The 18,018-nt window shown below is 40.1% G+C and overlaps 1 protein-coding gene across 4 annotated transcripts in view; it reads left to right on the top strand.

The window, feature by feature from the left end:
- Positions 1–15,021, top strand: part of GALNT2 (polypeptide N-acetylgalactosaminyltransferase 2) — a 123,759-nt gene extending 108,738 nt beyond the window's left edge. For all 4 annotated transcript variants that reach the window (XM_067535741.1, XM_067535742.1, XM_067535743.1 and 1 more), the window contains 4 exons: positions 177–260; positions 3,909–4,035; positions 11,384–11,503; positions 14,532–15,021. In XM_067535741.1, the coding sequence (XP_067391842.1) occupies positions 177–260; positions 3,909–4,035; positions 11,384–11,503; positions 14,532–14,687 (487 nt within the window). In that variant the 3' untranslated portion in view covers positions 14,688–15,021. The remainder of the gene's footprint in view (positions 1–176; positions 261–3,908; positions 4,036–11,383; positions 11,504–14,531) is intronic.
- The last annotated feature ends 2,997 nt before the right edge of the window (positions 15,022–18,018 follow it).

Below are 18,018 nucleotides of genomic sequence, written 5' to 3' on the forward strand. Positions count from 1 at the left end.
AAGTCAGATCTGCTGCTGCTTACTCACTTATTTTGTTTGCTGTTAGTAGTTCCTGAGGGCAACGGGGTGTTTCATTTCTTTAAAATATATTTCTACTGATAAATGTCTCACTTATTAAACGTGCTTTAAAATGTATCAAACACAACTTGTAAGTTGCTGCTGTTGTTTCTCTCTAGTATTCAAAGCCGAATGGAATTGAGAAAGCGACTTAATTGCAAACCCTTCAAGTGGTATCTTGAAAATGTCTATCCTGAGTTAAGGTGAGCCTCAAACAGCCTTTCTGTTTTCTGGCAGTGTAGGTTTGTTCTTTACCTGACTTTGGACAGAGAATTTACTACATCTCTACTGCACAGGCACCTAGAATATTAGCACGTTAAAACATGTCTCTTGCAGTTTTTGCTTACTCCTTTATTCTAGGTGCCCATTTTCTTCACTGCCCCATCCCCTTGCCCCATATCAGTATTGTAGCTGCGTCATCTGATTCAGACAAGGTCAGCTTGTGCTCCCGGGCTAGCTGCTTGCTGGAAATGCATCATTCTTCATCTTTCTCTGCTCTCCTTACAGCTGTTAGGTTCACCCATGTAGCATGCTTAGCTCTGTGAACAGCCTTAAACTAGGTGCAGTGCAAAACTCTTACTGCCAGTTTAGTGAGCTAATTAGTGAGTTAATCCTCCCATGTAGAGTTGTTATAGGTTAATTGAGGTCATCAGATGAGAAAATGTAAGGTGCTTTGGAGGCATTGGTCAGGCAGAGCACATGCCTAGGAGTCGGACCTCTTGTTCTAATCCAGCTCTCCCTGAATCTGTGTTGCTGGGTGGTTATTAACATTTATGCATCCTTTTCTCTCCTGTGTAAAATATGAATGCCGGTCCACCTAACAGTTTTTGTGAGGATTATTTGGTGTTTTAAGAGCTTTGAAAATGAAATGCACAGTGAGAGTGCTGATTTTTTATGTATAATACGATCTGACTGTGGATTTCCATTCACCCTTTCTTCTTCAGAGCTGTATTTCTTTACCAGACCAAGAATTTAAAAGAATAAAAACACCATGCTCAATATCCTGCCAATAACCCCCACCTGTCAAACCTAGGCGTCTGTAAACTAGAACCCGTCATACAGCTAATCTTATTAATAAAATAATTGTAGAATAGAATGTGGCTCTTGTACAGTAGCACATTCCTTGTGCGAGCAGTTCCAAAACACTATAAGTTAGAATACAGTGAGATAAATACTGGTAGTATAGTGACTTTGTAGGCGAAAGCAGCAGCGGCTATTATACCCTCAACAAAACTCACACAGGACCACAGACATTAGAACCTGTCTTATAAAGAGGAATAATAACGATAAGGAGTTTCGTTATCCTTTTTTCTCTTTTAAAAAATGCCATTGGATATTTACTTTCCATTAGAGTTGGGCAAAAATTATCTCTGATGTCTCATTTGAACAGATAGCACCTCTGCCTGCAACTCCACCCACCTATGTCTACTGACAGATGTGCTTAGCGTGTCTTGTTTAAGGATTTGCATTAATTTCATTTGAAACTTAACTAGAAATTTTAAGATTACCTGAACCTTTCTGCAAGTCCCCAAGCAGCTAATAAATTTGGCATTTTGTAGCTTTGTTCTTTTGCCATGTCAACATCTTGAATTTTACTTCAAGATGGCAATGCTAAATTTTAGTGGAAGTATCTTCAATACAGACTTTTAGGTAACTTGCAACAAATACTGTTATCCAGGCTTCAGTATATAAAGCATTATTAACCTATAATTCTTTACAATGTCAAACGTTTAATATATTAGCTTAATTTATTTTGGATTTTAGCGGTTAACTACAGCATCAACCTCATTTGTAAAATGGCTCTTTCTTTTAAATGAACCTTCCTTAAAATTGGAGAGAGCTCAAGGGAGAGTGTTCAGATATAGATTAGATTTTAGGCTAGGCTATTTGTTCAGTTGTGCCCTAAACGCTCAATCTGTGTTTGCAAGGGTTTGAGGGTAAAATGGTAGAAATCTCAAGGTTTGGGACCAAAATATCAAGATTTCGGCTGCTTCCAAACTAGAATAAAATCTTACATCCACTGAATCCAAAATCTGAATCCAACCTGGAATCAAAGCCATAAGGGTGGGTTCTGTGCAGGAATTACTAAATGAGATTTTATGTCCTGTGTTATGTAGGTGGTCTTCTGGCCTTAAAAAACAAACAAAACCCCCCAAAAAACGCCCAAAAACTTGACTACCAGTGTGGGAAAACTGGGAAATCTTTGTTTTAATAAATCATATGCATCTCAGTTTATCTGGGTGAGATTATCCTGCCCATAGTTAACTCAAAGGAAATTGCAAAAGAGAACCCACCAGAAACGAAAGTGACAAAAATAAGACCCCCTAGGGGAAACCGCGTCAAAGGACTTAACAATGACTGGACCATCAACAGGGAAGAAACTGGCTTCATCCAAACTAAAAAGATTTACTCTTCCCAGGGCTAAAGCCTGGGATCATGGAGGATCCTAAACTTGAAAGACCTTAGAAAAGAGAGGGAATTTGGGCGAGCTAGGAGAGACTATGTTGGGTGTATCAGTGGAAAGTGGACAGTCTGGCAAACACACAAAAGAATGCAGTCTGCTTCTCCCTGCCAGAGATAGAATCAGCAGAGCTGAGGCCTTCTTATATCTTTAACTTGTCTTTAAGCAATAACCATGTGTGTAGGCCTTCTGTTGCTTTATCTTTTGATCTGTGTGCTTTGTAGCTTTGAAGAATGAATAAATAATGTTTTGTTTTAAAGACGCAATTTCTGTGCCACTGCAAATTTATGCTGTCACAGGCTCCTGAAGGGAAACTCTTACAGATGCCAGAAATGAGTTGAGCTTGTGATGTTAACATGCTTGGCAACCACAGGGGATTGCAAATCAGAGACCCAGTCCCAAAGTGGTTGCACTGCTTGGTTCCAACCCGAGGGAGGTGCAGGAAGCCAGGCCTGTCACCTTAAGGGGTGTACTCAGGAGAGACTCCGGGGTCCAAGGTGCAGTTCATCCTATAGCTGTGACAAGGATTTGGATTCAGTTTGGCATGCTCAAATGCAGGTGGAATCTTCGGAAATCTTTGCTGCCAGCCTCTCCTGAATATGTGTAATATTCCTTGGGGCAGGGACTGTCTTGGTTCTCTATTTGGACAGTACCTAGCACAATAGGGTCCTAGGTACTGTGGTAGTACAAATAATAACCCATGAATGTCAATGGTTTATAAAGTCACCAAATCTGGTTGAATTTTTCATGGGGAACACACAGGACAGCTCCCTAGTACCACAGTGACTCCCTGACAAATCTCAAGTCCCAGCTCTGAAGCATGGAGGCATTTGTTTCTCAAAAGAGCAGTTGAATTTGCTAACATTGACAAAGCAATGTATTTTCCCTAGCCTCATTTTCAGAAATGGTAGAACTGTTTTTACTGAAGCGTAAAGAAAATAAATCAGCCTGAGGCAGAGGTGCAGCGTGCCAAATTTCTGCCTCAGTGGTTCAAGTTTGACAAAGTCGTAAGCTACTGCAAACAGGGATTTATAATGGAAAGTGTTATATAACCTTTATTGCAGGCATTGCTGCCAGCTACACTTATGATGTGACTCTCTAATGTTCATTTTAGTTCTCCAGTGTAATTCTCTCATATTCAATCTTTTAACCTACAGCTCCACTGAGAACTTTTGACCACTTAGTTATGAGAGCAGGGTATCCAGACCAAACAATTACCTGTAACTTCCTCAGAATGTTGTGGGGGGTGGAATATAGCTTGTGTCCCAAAATCAAACCATCCCCTGCTGTTGCTTGCCTCTCACCTAGAAATCTGCCAGGTAAAGGAAGGGAGTCAAAGGTAAAACAAGAGAAAGTGAATTAAACCAGATGTTTCTTGTTTTATATTTAGGGTACCTGATCATCAAGATATTGCTTTTGGGGCTTTGCAACAGGGTACCAATTGCCTTGACACTTTGGGCCATTTTGCAGATGGTGTTGTTGGAGTTTATGAATGCCATAATGCTGGAGGAAACCAGGTCTGTATGCTATAAATTATTTTTTTAAAAACCCACAGTCTTTTTGAAAAATGAGGAATTTGAGGCAGGCAGGCAGTGTGTACTAGTGTTGAGAAGGTCAAATGAATAAGATGGGGTAAATCACTTCTCTCAAATAACGCAGCATTTTGAGTTTTAGAATCAGAGAGGCCAGAGATGGAAAATAGAGATCAGATCATCCATTCCATATCTCAATATTTTAAATGGCCACTCTTACTCTATAGCCCTATCCCAACCTCACCAAAAGTTTTATTTTTATGAAAACATGTTTCCTGTGAGGCATGTCTACAAAAAAAAGTAATAGTTTATATCACCATATTCTGTAAATTTCCTGAAGACAAGAACAATTTTTTTTATCTGGGGCATTGTTCCTCTTTCCAGTGGGTGGTTGCTGAGTATGAAAAATCTATCTTAAATCCGAAACACATTCTTTAAGAAACCAAAGGCACCAAAAGTCACATCCTACTCATTAGCAGTGAGGATGGTGTTTCAGTAAATCCTTCTAATCCTACTTTTAAAACTGATTGCAAGTGTGTCAAAGCCGTAAACAAGAACTGAATGGAAACATTAATTACCGCGAAGGATCTAATTATCCAGTTGTCTTATAGGCACCATTAACCAAGTATGTGCATATGCTTTTTCTTTCGTTTCCTGTGCTGGTTTTGCACACACATTGTTTTCAGATAAAACTCAAATACAATTAAATTGATATAAATATTGTTGTTAAACAATTAACTGGATATATAGTTAGTTTGCTAATCAGTCAGTTTTCTACTCCATTGATTATCAATGTTCAACAAATCTGCTGCTAAATGGGTTATTACATCAGAATATTAATTGCATCCCTTTAAGTTAAATTGTAATAAAAAAAAGAGAGAAAATCTGACTAGGATCACAAAACTAAAAAAAGAACAATTCCAGAAAATGCATCATATGCACCTGAATGCACTCCTACCCATACTGTCAGCTTTAGAGGCACCTTCAATTCCGTTCTCTTCTCCAGAGATGAGAGAATTTTTTCTAAATGATGTAATATTTGATGACCTTGTGTAACTGCAGCTCTAGCCAAAGAACACACAGTGCAACTCAAGAAGAGAGTTGAAAAGTTTACTTTAAGCCACCTTTGTTCTTCCCTGATCCTGGACTCGCTTTTTCTTGATTTGGTCTGCCAGTGGAAGTTATCGCAGCTTGAGGAGGATGGCATTGCTTAGGTACTAATACTCCAGAAAGAATATCTGTAAAATTAATAGACTAAATCTTGTCTCCTGTTTAGAACCTGCATCTGGTATTTTGTTCAGTAAATGTTTTGAGAACTATCTTGGGAATCTCCTATGTGGATACAGGTGGCTGCTGTAGCAAACTTGCCCTATACAGAATGAGCCTTGACATTACTTTCAGAAAGCCAGTCATTTAAGTATGAGAAAGGTAGGAACTACTGTCCAGTATTTGATAAAAATAGAAAGGGCATAGCTCTGATCCTGAAAGTGACTGTTGCCCACACACAAATTCAGATTTTCTGACTTCTGTATAAAAATATCCACTCATCCTTTAAGTTGAGAGCCCCTAACTGGTGTTGAGAGGAGCGGGTAAATATGACAGAAACTAGTGTCACCATGTGAAACTTGAAACTTCCAGTGAAGCTGTACAGTTTCTGTAGGTTCATAATTGGACAAAAGTTTTTTGTTTTTCTTTTTTGATCTGAGAGACTGCTGAGGTTATTCTTCTATGACCCCCAGCTTCAGCAAATAATACACTTCTTCTCTGAATAGTTACTCAGGAGAGGGATGCAGAGGTGGGTTAGGAGGTGGCAGGGCTTGGAAATGGCTTGCATAGCCAAGATGAAAGGATTCTAGGACCTACCAATCATAGTAATTCCACCCTAAGCCAGAAAGAAACACCTTACCTGACCTGCTTCCCTTTCTACCCCAACTACTTTTGGAGAAGTTAAGAGCTCTGGGCTCTTGGGTAATATTTTAAATTTATGTTCTTGCTCTTGTAGGTGATAAATAGGTGGCAGAAGATATAGTAGTTCTTAGAGTAGGTTCCCTACTGTGCCCCTGTGCCTCTAATTGGAGATTTTGGTAGTGGTGTCTGTTCCAGCCCGCTCAGATGCTCTCCCTCCTTTGTGGTCTGTGTCAAGGCTGTCTAGCTTTGTGCAAACGAAACCCCCTCAGTTCCTTCTCGACTACCTTTGGCCTCCAGTGGAGCTAGCAGTTGTGTCTTCCTTATATGTGTCATCAGCATAAGTAGGAGTTGTTTTTGTTTGTTTTGTTCTCCGTAATAGTAGTGTTTCCTTTTTACCCCATTGGGATTTAAAAAAAAGTAAACTAAAGTTCTTTTTCTTCTTTTTATTTCCTGCCCTGTTTGAGGAGATTCCTCAGCAGCATTTAGAAGACTCTCTAGCTTCTTTCCAGTTAAGAAGAGAAAAGAACTTTCTTCTGCATCTCTCACTGCTAGAGAATGATAGCAATCCATCTCCAGGGGCATGCCGGGCTCCTCCTGTTTCAAGAGGTGCCACTCCTGCAAGGCCCTATGAGGGACAGACACTCTCGCTGTGTCCGATGCCTGAAAGAGTCCCATATCCTTCAGAAGTGCTCCCTCTGCCAGCCGCTAAAGCTGCGGTCTTGTGGGAACCGGGAGCTCAAATTAAAACTCCTCCTTATGGAGAAGGCACTTCAGCCTCCAGGGGACTCCAGTGCTGACCCCGCATTATCCCCGGAGCCTTTAACTTCAAAGTGGGTAGAGTCATGGGGGGGAAAAACCAGGAGACTTCCCATATAAAGGGGGAAGAAAAAGGGCTCCAAGCCCCCAACTGAGCCGTAGGCCAGCCAGAGGGTTTCCCTGTGCTGCCACCTCAGAACCAGCAGCACCAACAGCTCCAAAACTTGGTACCCACAACAGGGCCTATACGATGAGCTCTGCTGCACTGGACCGCTTAGAGAAGGTACTCCGATACTGGAAGGAAGATGTGGAGATTGTCTTGTGGCCTGCTTGAAGGAATCCCAGAAACAGATGTTCTTCATTTTCTCTTGTCTGTGGCTGAAAAGATCCTCTCTCTCTTCCCTCTTTCACCTAAATGAGAGGTCTTCCACAGGTGCTTGAGCTTTAGATGAAAGACCCAATGCTTTGAGCCAAGAATATCATCTGAGAGAAACCGTTGATGCCACCATACAAGTGGAAGTATCTCAAGCCACCCCGCAAGGTGTGCTTGGACACACACACACACACACACACACACACACACACACACACACACACACACACACACACACACACACACACACACACACACACACACACACACACACACACACACACACACACACACACACACACACACACACACACACCCCCCCCCCCATGGCAGTTTCTTTGCTGGCCTTTCTGTTACTCAGGAAGGTGGTTGAGTAGAAGGAGTATTTTTTACCCAAGATGAATTTTTATTTTTAAGATGTCTTTGATTTCCATTTTTACTATTTGTTATGAGAGATCTGTAACTTCCTTACAAAAAACAATTTAATTCTATTCATCTTCCTTGCATGTGTTGCTATACAAACCTATAGATCTCTTGTTTCCAGGAGTGGGTGTGTCTGATGTGGGCTATATTTGAAGAAGTGTTTGGTTGATTGGATTGGGAAATGGATGGGAAGGTGGAAGACCTAGGTTCTATTCCCAATTTTGCCACTGGCTCATGTGTAACTTAAGTAAAGCTGGCCCTCCTGTGCCTCAATTTCCATATATAAAATGGGAATAAATATCTCCTTTGCAAATAGCTTTGAGATCTATGGCTAAAAAGTACTAGATAGTAATACCTACCACATATCTTCTTGAACAACATTTCCAGTTATTCTTCATAACCATGTCATTTTACCTACTATCCTCAGAGATAGAGGAAATGCATTTTAAATGAGTTTTTATATATGTGGAATTGACTTCACTTACCATTTTGAAAGAATTGGCAGAGCACCATAGTTGCCCACTGTCCATAAAGGGCTGATGCAAGAATTCTCCTGAGAGCAGTGACTTTAAAATGTTGCTTGCAGACAGGAGCAAAGATCTAGGAGAGGTGATCTGTTATATGTAGCTTCGGAGAGCTAGTTTCAAATCAATTCTTTTTTCTGCATTTATGCAACCCACTTGAAAATCTGATGTCAATCCAGTGCATTTGAAACTATTGGTACTGTACCTTGTCCCTTCCTTTCTCCAACTTATTTGAAAAAGACTGTAATGGGGAAAATTGGATTTCAATTTGTTTTAGATGTTTTTGCGCTTGGTTTTGAAAAAGATAATTTTATTCAGCTGTGACTAAGACATGATTGAGTAAACAAAGGTCCCTTTGTGAGTAGACACAGAACTTGGTAAGGTTTTAATTTTCTTTTCACCACTCACTGGACACACTGAGGCAATGCTGATCATTCTGAACATATGGTCTTTTGAAACATTAACTAATCTTGCTCAGGGCTGACCTGAAAGCTTTTCTCATGGCTCCGTGGGGGGTCGGAGAGGGTGGAGGTTTTAGCAGCGATTTTCACGTGGTTTCTCATCTGAATCTGGAGGGTGAATTCTGGTTTATAATCTGTTCATCCACCCTAGATGGTAGAAGTGAGATAGTGAGTTCTGTACCCCATTTGTGAGGGCAGCATACAAGAAAGTGGGAACTTTGTGGTTTGGTAGCTTGCAGGCAAGTATGTAGAGTTTTGGCAAGAGTATAGTGTAGAGGTGATTGTGACTTTCATTCCTCCAATCCCTGGAGAAGAGGCCTCCTTGAATTCTGCTATGTATTGCCAAGGACTTGCAGAGTGAAGGCCCTTGTATAGCATAACTTGGAATTTGGCAGAGCTTGGAATTTGTAATATTATAACCTTGATTTTTAAGCTCAGAGTTTGTCTGTGTGTGCAGCAGCGCAGAGTATGAGGGTGTGAACTGCAGTGAGCAGCTAAGTGCTGTGATCTGATTACCTCAGTGGACACTGCTGGCGTGAATTAAAAAGTACCTGGCTTGTGTTAACGTTCTCCTGTTAGAATTTGAACTATGGTAATGCAAGGTATGTAACTTTTAATTTGCCAATGGCCTCCACTGGGGGCTGTTAGATCGCAGCACTTTGGTGGGCTCTGCAATTCACACCCACATAGTCCATGGTGAGCACAGTGTAGACATAGCCTTTGTTGGAGCTCATTGGAACCCTCATGAAATATAACTAGTCAGAACATTAGTGAAGATTTAAAAAAAAGAAAGAAAAGAAAAAAGAAAACCAGACCTATTTTTAGAGAGCCTAAGTGGTGCACAGACATGACAAGCTTTACCAGCTAGCTGGTACTGCTTTTTTCCGTGAAGCATCAAATGTGGATCTCAGGTTATACATTTCAGTGGTATTAAGGTTTAGAAATTCACGTTTGTTTTTAAAATACTGGTTCCATTACATAATATTAAATCAAAGTCCTAACAAGCGGCCATTATTTTTACTTTGCTCTTAAACAATGGCAGCTAATCATATAAGGAATGGAGGGAAATATTGAGCAAAAAGTCATGTTTCCATTATCTGAAACTACACATTTTAAAAATATTTTGAGTATTTAGTTTGTTCTAAACTAAAAGTTTACAATCTGAATTTTAGGTTGGTTTGTGGTTCACAAAGGGATGCTGGAGAGTTAAACAATGTTCTTGTGCAATCATATGATTTTCTTTAGACCCATGTTGTATAATTTCAGTGTCCCCAGCCGATTAATTGCTAGCAGCTGTTTACTAAATCTGCGTGATGGTAATAGTTTGTAATGGTAGGAGATCTGAGAAATTCTGATTATTCTTTGTGTGTATTCTCATGAGAGAATTGACTGAGTCACTCTTAATCCAATGGAGTTGAAAGAGAGAATGCATGCCAAATGTGCAATTACATCAGAAGATATATCAAATGAAAAATTTATGATGATATGATCAGCTAATTTCTTCTGTTTGTGTGAGTGGCTTGTAAAATAGTTTTTAATGTTATGGCTAATAAATTCAGTCCTGTGCAACTAGATCTCATATTACACAACTCAGAATCCTCCTCAGGCACCAGGAGCAGACTTTATTCTTAATAGGCTTGATTAAGAAGTAAATTGAAAGGGAGAGGGGACCCTTCAATAGTAGAGGGAATTATCCTGGGAGGGGGAAGGGAACCAGACACTGGGTAGCAATCAGGAGAATAGAGGCCCAAACCTGCAAGGGAGTCTGAAGGTGGGAACCAGTACAGACGCTGTGGTGATGATCAAGCAAGCTGTGCAATAACTTATGAGGCATCCACAAAAGTGAATAGAAATTTTTACCTTTTTTCCTTTTATGAAAATACTAGGAAGTTGCATACAAAAATCTGTTAAAAGAAAATTTATTTAGGCTGCAGAGTCTAGTACTTGATGGTTAGGAAATGTCAAATGTATAGTTGCCCTTACAACCATAATTTGGCATCTTGTGCATATGTACTATGATAGTATGTGAACATGTCACTCGACTATTTTCCACAGGGCCCCTGCCTCATTCAGTGCACAGAATGGTAACACAAGTAAGCAGTTAAGGTTACGTGGGGAACTGTCATTTTGACACTTCCAACTTTTAGGAACTTTTGACTTTGCCGCCTGAACTTTCGTTTAATGTACTGTCCTGTGTGTAATATAAATAAAAGGTGGCTTTTATGTAGCAATCTGTATAGCTGCATCTTGTCCTGTATGAAAGCCAGCAGAGGGGGAGCACAAGGCAACAGTGTTTCTCCAGAGTTATGCTGAGACACTAGGGGTATGTCTATGCAGTATTCTGAGCCCAGGGCAACAGGTTTGCCTTGGCAGGGCTCGCACTAGCATTCTAAAAATAGTTGCATAGATGGCTCTTTGAAGTTGAGGCTCATGCTCTGAAGCCTAGAGAGACCGAGGGACTTCAGAGTCCAAACCACAAGTTTGTCGACCCAGGGCCTGGGAGGCTCACTGCTGTGGGTTGTGTTGATGTACCCAGAGGCAATTTCACAGTAAATTAGTTCTCAGCTACGCTGGGCTTCTAAAGGACCATGTTTCAATATGGTTTCCGCTAAAACGGACTCTGAATCTGACCAGTCATAACAAAAGGTGGTCAGTTTAGAAGATTAGTTTATACTTTTTTTTAAAACGGTGTGTGGAAAAAAGCACTGTTCAAACTGCTTTAAATCCTAAGTGGGGCTCTTGATTATGGAAAGTCTCTTTCTTCTAAGCCTTTTTACAGGAGTCTAACTTATGCCAGATTAGGGTTTTGTGTATATATTTTTGCACATTTATATGTACACAACTCTAAAATATATATATATAGTTCATTTTCTTTCCTTGTGTTCCAGGAATGGGCCTTAACTAAGGACAAGTCAGTGAAACATATGGATTTGTGCCTTACTGTTGTGGACCGAGCACCTGCTTCACTAATAAAACTCCAAGGCTGCAGAGAAAATGATAGTAGACAGGTGAGTACATAATGTATGTAATTCACTGTGCAAACTGTTCTATAGGAAAATCAAAAATCTGTGTGTGCCCGCACCCATTCATTCTTAACTTGCTGTGGTTCTTGGCCTGTGCAAACCAATAGTTTGCTCCCTGACCTACGTATGTATATATCGGAATGTACCTGGCTCCCTTTGCCAGCAGGAGAGTTGGGAACGGCAGCAGAAATGAAGTGATGCCATGCTTATGCGTTGAGCACTTCACCCATTGTGTGGTTGCAGAGAGACCTTGATGATAACTTGATTTGACAGACGTGAAACTCAGAAAGGAGTCCAGTGGAGAAGAGACGCTATTAGTGGTACTAGTATAAGGATGCTACATTTTTTCCACTACATTATGTGGAGGTCAGACATTTAGAAGAGAGCTGTCAAAATCTCTTGATAGGCTGCTAATAATGACCCCCTGTCTGAAGGTTTCTTGGTGGTATTAAGAATCCAAATGCTGGCAAACTAGGTAAACCTAAAACACTGAGACAACAAGATCATAAAAAAGAAAGTCTTGAGCTTTTCACTGCGGGAAGTTAGATACATACAGCCATGTGTAGAGGCAGACTGCATTTCAGAAGCCATGGCTTCTACATGGAGAGAATGGTGTGTATCCCCTCCCTTCTGAAGATTGTAATCTGGAAGGCCAGCAAGTCCAAATTTAGGGCCAAGTTGAGCCCTCATTTACACCCTTGAAACTCCTATGAAGGTTTGATGTTGCAGAGGTGTAACTGAGCGCTGAATTTGGCTCATTTCTATTGAGGTCTTTTTTACTAAGGTATCTGAGTATGTAATTCCTTAAAGCGCATTACGGAATATGGGTGGAAAGCAACAATAACACTCACATTGTAATCCTTTTCCCTCCAAGTCCTCCATGAAGTAATTCTAACAAGAACATCTCACAAATATCCTAGATGACTTTTGCACCTTTGCGCTCGGAGGACCTTCTTCCTCTCCCCCATCTAAAACCTGTGAGAAATGCACTAAATCTGTTCATATGAGGTAGCAAAGTTTAGTATAACTTGATTACAGAGCTCGGGTCTTTTCAGAATATTTGGTTTAGCTTTTCACTGATCACTGTTGTCAGTCTGTTTTTTTTTGTTGTTTTTTTTTTTGTTTAAACAACAAGAATGTTAAATGCTCACAGCACTTGTGTAATCTAGAGAGACTTTATTTACATTGCAAGTGCATATTTTTCTTGTGTTCCTAAATGGAAACTATCATAAGGTAATATAGCAAAATGTAAAAGAAGACAACAAATAATTGTCAACATATATTACATCTTAGACATCAGTGTAATAGTAAACAGTGCGATAGTAATATAATAATAAATCCAAGGAGCACAGATCCATAAGGGGTGGGGTGTGCATTTAGAGGCCAATATCCATGTAATCTCAATATACAAAGCTGTCCTCTCAAACTTGCCTTATAAGGAGGTCAGGCCAGCAGCCGTGGTGTGTAATGCATAGGTCTACGCTATCACCTGTTTCCAGAGACAGAGCCATAATATATTTTTGAAGTCCCTATTTCAGTGACGCCTGAACATGTGACAGTCTGAGTCTCTGGGGAGAATAGAGCTTGATTCCCTCTCCTCTTATGAGCAGCCAAGAACTGACATGTACATCAATAGCAGCAGACACATCTTACATATAATTTAAGAGGAAAAGACTAAGAAAAAGCCTTCCTGGATCTAGGGAGAAGGCAAAAAAATGAAGGAAGATATAGGACTGCACTTTGCAAGAGCACCAGGCTCCCTAAACAAATTGCATTATTAAGCAGCACAGTTACTTTGTCTTCCAGTTGCCATACCCAAGCGAAATCACATTTGCCGCGTCATCTCAGCCACAAATCCATTTCATCTAGTCATACTGAAGACTGTTCTGCAAAGCCATCGTTTATTCTTTCCTTCCAGCCTCTGTACTTTTGTGCTCATGGACCAGCCACTCTGTAAATACTTCGTGACTGGGAGTTCGCTTTCTGTGAGATACTGTTTAGTGAGATTATCTGGGAGTACAACCAAACTTAAGGGATTCGTTTTACAAAATACGTTTGGGACAGAACTTCAGGTGTCTCCCTTCTCTCCGTCATCCCAACCCCTTCGGTCTTCTCATCTAGAAGGGGAGACCATTTCTGCTGATGCCAGAGTCTATGCACAATTTCCAATATTTAAGAAAATTTGGCAAAGTTCAGTTCTTTGAATAGGCTCTGAGCTGCTAACTCCTCATCTGTCACATGGTTTGTGGGCTTTCTAGTTATAATGTTTATTAACAAATTATCACAAACTCTACTCTTAAAGGCAGGGCAAGCATCATCCCTATTTTAACAGATAGGGAAATGAACAAAGAGAGTTCATGACAAGGGTCATGGTCAGAAACTGTCAGCCAGAAACAGAACTCCGGGTCCCTTGTTCTTACTTCCATTCTTGGTCCATCAGACAATAGTCCTTCTCTCTGAGATTTGGGAGGAGGGTCACAGCCCTGGTACTTCAACATTGGCCTGGACAATGCTGCTTCTAACAGCCACAAATTAATTAGATGTGTTCCAAAAATTTGAGGGATCTAGGGCTGTGGTTTCCACAGCTTCTGAAAGACCGCTTAGGGGACCAACCCTTGTGATTACAATTTTAAAACATTGAAAAAAGAAAGCTGAAGTTAGTGCTGACATTTCTGTCGCTCAAGTCAGGGAGGATCACAGCTGCAGGCTTTGCAAGCCTCTAACCTGGCACTGTACTGGAATTGCATGTATTTGAGGAGAGAGCTGGACAAAATGATTTGGTGTAATCTCATTTCTAGTGTAAAGTATTAGCTTGATTAATGGTTGCTTTAAGATGTGTCCAAACTATCACAAGCCATGTTAAAGCACAGTACGTAAACTATAGTCTCTGTATTCAGAATTACCACAAACACAGCCCAGGAAGGGATTTGAGGATGGAGAACAAGGAATGTAGGACATGAAACACATTTTTATCCACAACTTGGAGAGCTCATTACTTTATTTTCTTTTCCAGAAATGGGAGCAAATTGAAAGCAACTCCAAACTGAGGCATGTTGGCAGTAATCTGTGTCTAGACAGCCGAAATGCCAAAAATGGTGGTCTTACCGTTGAAGTCTGCAATCCTTCTCTGTCGCAACAGTGGAAATTCACACTTAATCTACAGCAGTAGAAGGGCTTACACACACAACGCCATCTTGTTTCCTAGACATTGGGCAAAGTTTTGATTGCATTATTGATATATTTCTTAAACTTTCCACGGAACTTATATACCTCAGTATTCCATCTTCGTCTGAAAATAGGAGAGTACAAAAACGAACCCAAGGGAACCAAGGCGGCATGGAACATTAAAATTATCTCACTGAACATAGCTGCAGCAAAGTTCCCTTACGGTGTAAAGACTTACCAGTTCCTGTCTGACTTCAGTTTAGTACTTGCACAGCAGATGATTAACATCCCTAGAAACAATTGTTGTACAGTAGAAAATGGATCTTAACATGCAAAAGGAGGGTGGGGAAGAGGGTGGGGGGAGGGAGAGTGGGGCAAATAAACTGCTAGGAGAAATTGAATCTCATTTACATAGAAATCATCATTTGTGGTTTCCAGAAGCTGAAATGTCACTTTGAAGGTTTTTTCATTGTGTAGTATATTTGAATATGAACTTTTCTATGATGGACTCTTTCTCTATATAGAAAGAGAGCCAGTTCCCAACTGTTTATCAGTTTTCCTCATCTTGTAATTACCAACCACATGATTAACATATGGAAACCGGAAAGTGGATTGGAATGCTGTGAGAGAATGAAACTTTGTGAGGGTGTGTAATGTCCATGCTAACACTGGATGCTTTTGCTTTGCAATCTGGACCTACTTCTTAGCACTACACCATCTTTGGAGATTATCGAACTCAGGAGGAGGAAGAGGAAACAGCAGAACAAACTGACGTATCTGCATAGATCATTCCTTGGATTTTCTCTTCTGGCTTGGAATTCAGTACATGTGCCCTGGGTGTCTGTAAACTTGTACTTGGTATTTATGTTGAACATTTCTATAGTACTTGGTTTCTAAAATACGTGTTTTCCTTTATTAAAAAAATTATGTAAACAGTGCAGCTCTTTCACAGATACAGCCTTTGGGGTTCAGCACAGGTTTTTGCAGGATCCTGATCAGCTTAATTTCTTTGTCTTAATGAGTCAGGATACTACAAACTAGTAGCATTGCTGTGTACAGATAGCACAATATCAAAATGAGTTTTAATCTGCAAGGATCAGCAGCTACATGATACCTGAGTTGCACTTGTTTAATTTATAAACCCGCTACAAGAGATCCTACTTGCGGTTTTTTTTATTCCTCCAAACAGTATTTTTGAAACTGATCCAGGTTCTACGCTGGGTACCAGCAGATGCTGAGTAGTGTTTTTAATCTTAGAACAAATAGTTTACTGCGTCAGCCCAATTGACATCATTTTTATATTAAAATAATGCTGTCAAAGTTAAGTTGACCCCAGTGTTGACCTACCTGCTTATGTTTGCCTAGACTACGTAATTTTTTTAATGTTCACAGAAGCATTTGTTTTTAAAATAAAAAAGCTAAGAAAGAATCGGTGCCGGCAATAATAAACAACACTGCATTGATAAACTGGTGGAGAGGAGCAATGTAAAAACAAGTTTGGTCAGAAAATGGATCTCAAACAGCCTGAGGACTGATTGTAAAGAGAGGTTTAGAAATATTGTTACTAAACCACGTTATGACTGTTCTGTTCCTTTTTCTGGGTCTCTGGGAGTAGAGTATTTCATGAGCTCCACTTTCCTTTCTGGCTGCATTTAATACAGTAAGTGGAACTTCTCCGTGCAAAATGGTTTTTACTTTGCAGTGACAGACCTTCAAATAAGAGGTTCATAAATGTGTGTGATGTATGAGTTGGAGTTGCATAACATGCATTTATGTGGATCTACACAGGTGTCTTTTTTTGATGTATCAGGAATGCTTAGGGCAGAGATGGAATCAGCACTTCTCTCTCCTTGCCAACTCTCAAGAGAAGAGAGGGATCTCGTCCTCTGCCCCTCCATCCTTTTCTCTTCTCCAGTAAAAACCCTGGGATTTGTCTACAAAAAGGTGGCATGCAGTGGATAAACAATTCGTTCAGCCTTCAGTTTCTCCCCATCCACACCCTCTCAGGGCATGTCTATGCTACAAGCACTACAGAGGCTAAACACTTGCTATAGCAATATAAGGGGGTTTTCTGTCACTGTAGCAAATCCATCCCCTCAGAGGCAGTAAAAAATTCATCCATCAACCTCACAGTCTACACTGGGGCTTATGTCGGCTCAACTATATCTTTTTCAGTGGTGTCAGTTTTTCACACTCTTGAGCAACGTAGCTATAAATGTTGAATTCTTGAAAAATCACCTCAGCAGTAAATTCATTGTCTAGCTCTTCTGAGAGAAGAGAATATAAAAGGTGCACTAAATTCATACTATGCTGCATTCCCCATTGTGACATGGATCTTAGCAAATGGACAAGCTACTGCTAACTGAAATCAAGGCATGAAAGTCTGGATAACGTTGACTGTTCTGATTTCTAGCTCTAAACGGGATCACTAGTAAAAAGTCTTAATTTTTAGAAGTTTGTCCCTCTTCCTGATTGCAAACCAAGTCTTTAAATGTCATCCTACATCGTATGAAATAGATATATATCTCTAACCCCCCTATGGATGCTATGCAGAAGCGTCTGAATATAGGAGCTGTACAATAGGCAGCATCTGTGTACGTTCCCTGGGCGCAGAAAAGAAGAGGTTGTATCCTTTTGTTGTTAGATATGTTTACATGACAGTGTGCCAAAGTTATTTACTGTGATTTAATTATTTTTAAAGTATGAGGATTGAGCCCATTTTTAAGAAAGATAAAATGCCTAAGAACCCCTGAAACAAATTGTGATGGAGTCTTCTCTGAAATAACTGTTCTTATAGTCTTCAAAGCAAAAAATGATGGTACCTGTGAGCTAGTTTTGCATATTTTCAAAATATAGTTTGGAAATTGTCTTTTTCGTTGGTTTAAAAAAAATCTGCTGTACAGAGCTTGTACTTTGTTCATTTTATAGATGGAAGCCATCCTTGAAAACTTTAACTTAAATAAAGAAAATAATTACTTTATAGATAAGATTGTGGTTGATACTGTAATGATTTGCTTTCGTGCATCCAGAATCTGGGAGCTGTTTCCAAATATTTTGATTCACTTGGCGGTTTCACAAGCGTTTTTTTTTTTGTTTGTTTTTTTTTTTTTTTACAGGTCTCTTGTCACAGGAGAAGATAAATTACTCAAGTGAGTTTGAGTTTCCTACAGGTTAATATTTACAGAGGGTGTGTGTTCCTCTTGAAGGCTGACCAGTTTCTAGCTTTCTCTGTGGCCACTAGGGTGTGCTGTTGTAGGCAGGAAGGTCTCTTACTGCTGGAAGTTTTCAGGAGGATCAGGGTCCTGCTTCACTTGTCCTCTGATATGCCTGGTTTC

This window comes from Emydura macquarii, unplaced genomic scaffold (genome assembly GCF_026122565.2).
Source record: "Emydura macquarii macquarii isolate MOO-44397 ecotype Brisbane River unplaced genomic scaffold, CSIRO-AGI_Emac_v2 contig_3517, whole genome shotgun sequence".
In the NCBI taxonomy this organism is placed as follows: Eukaryota; Metazoa; Chordata; order Testudines; family Chelidae; genus Emydura; species Emydura macquarii.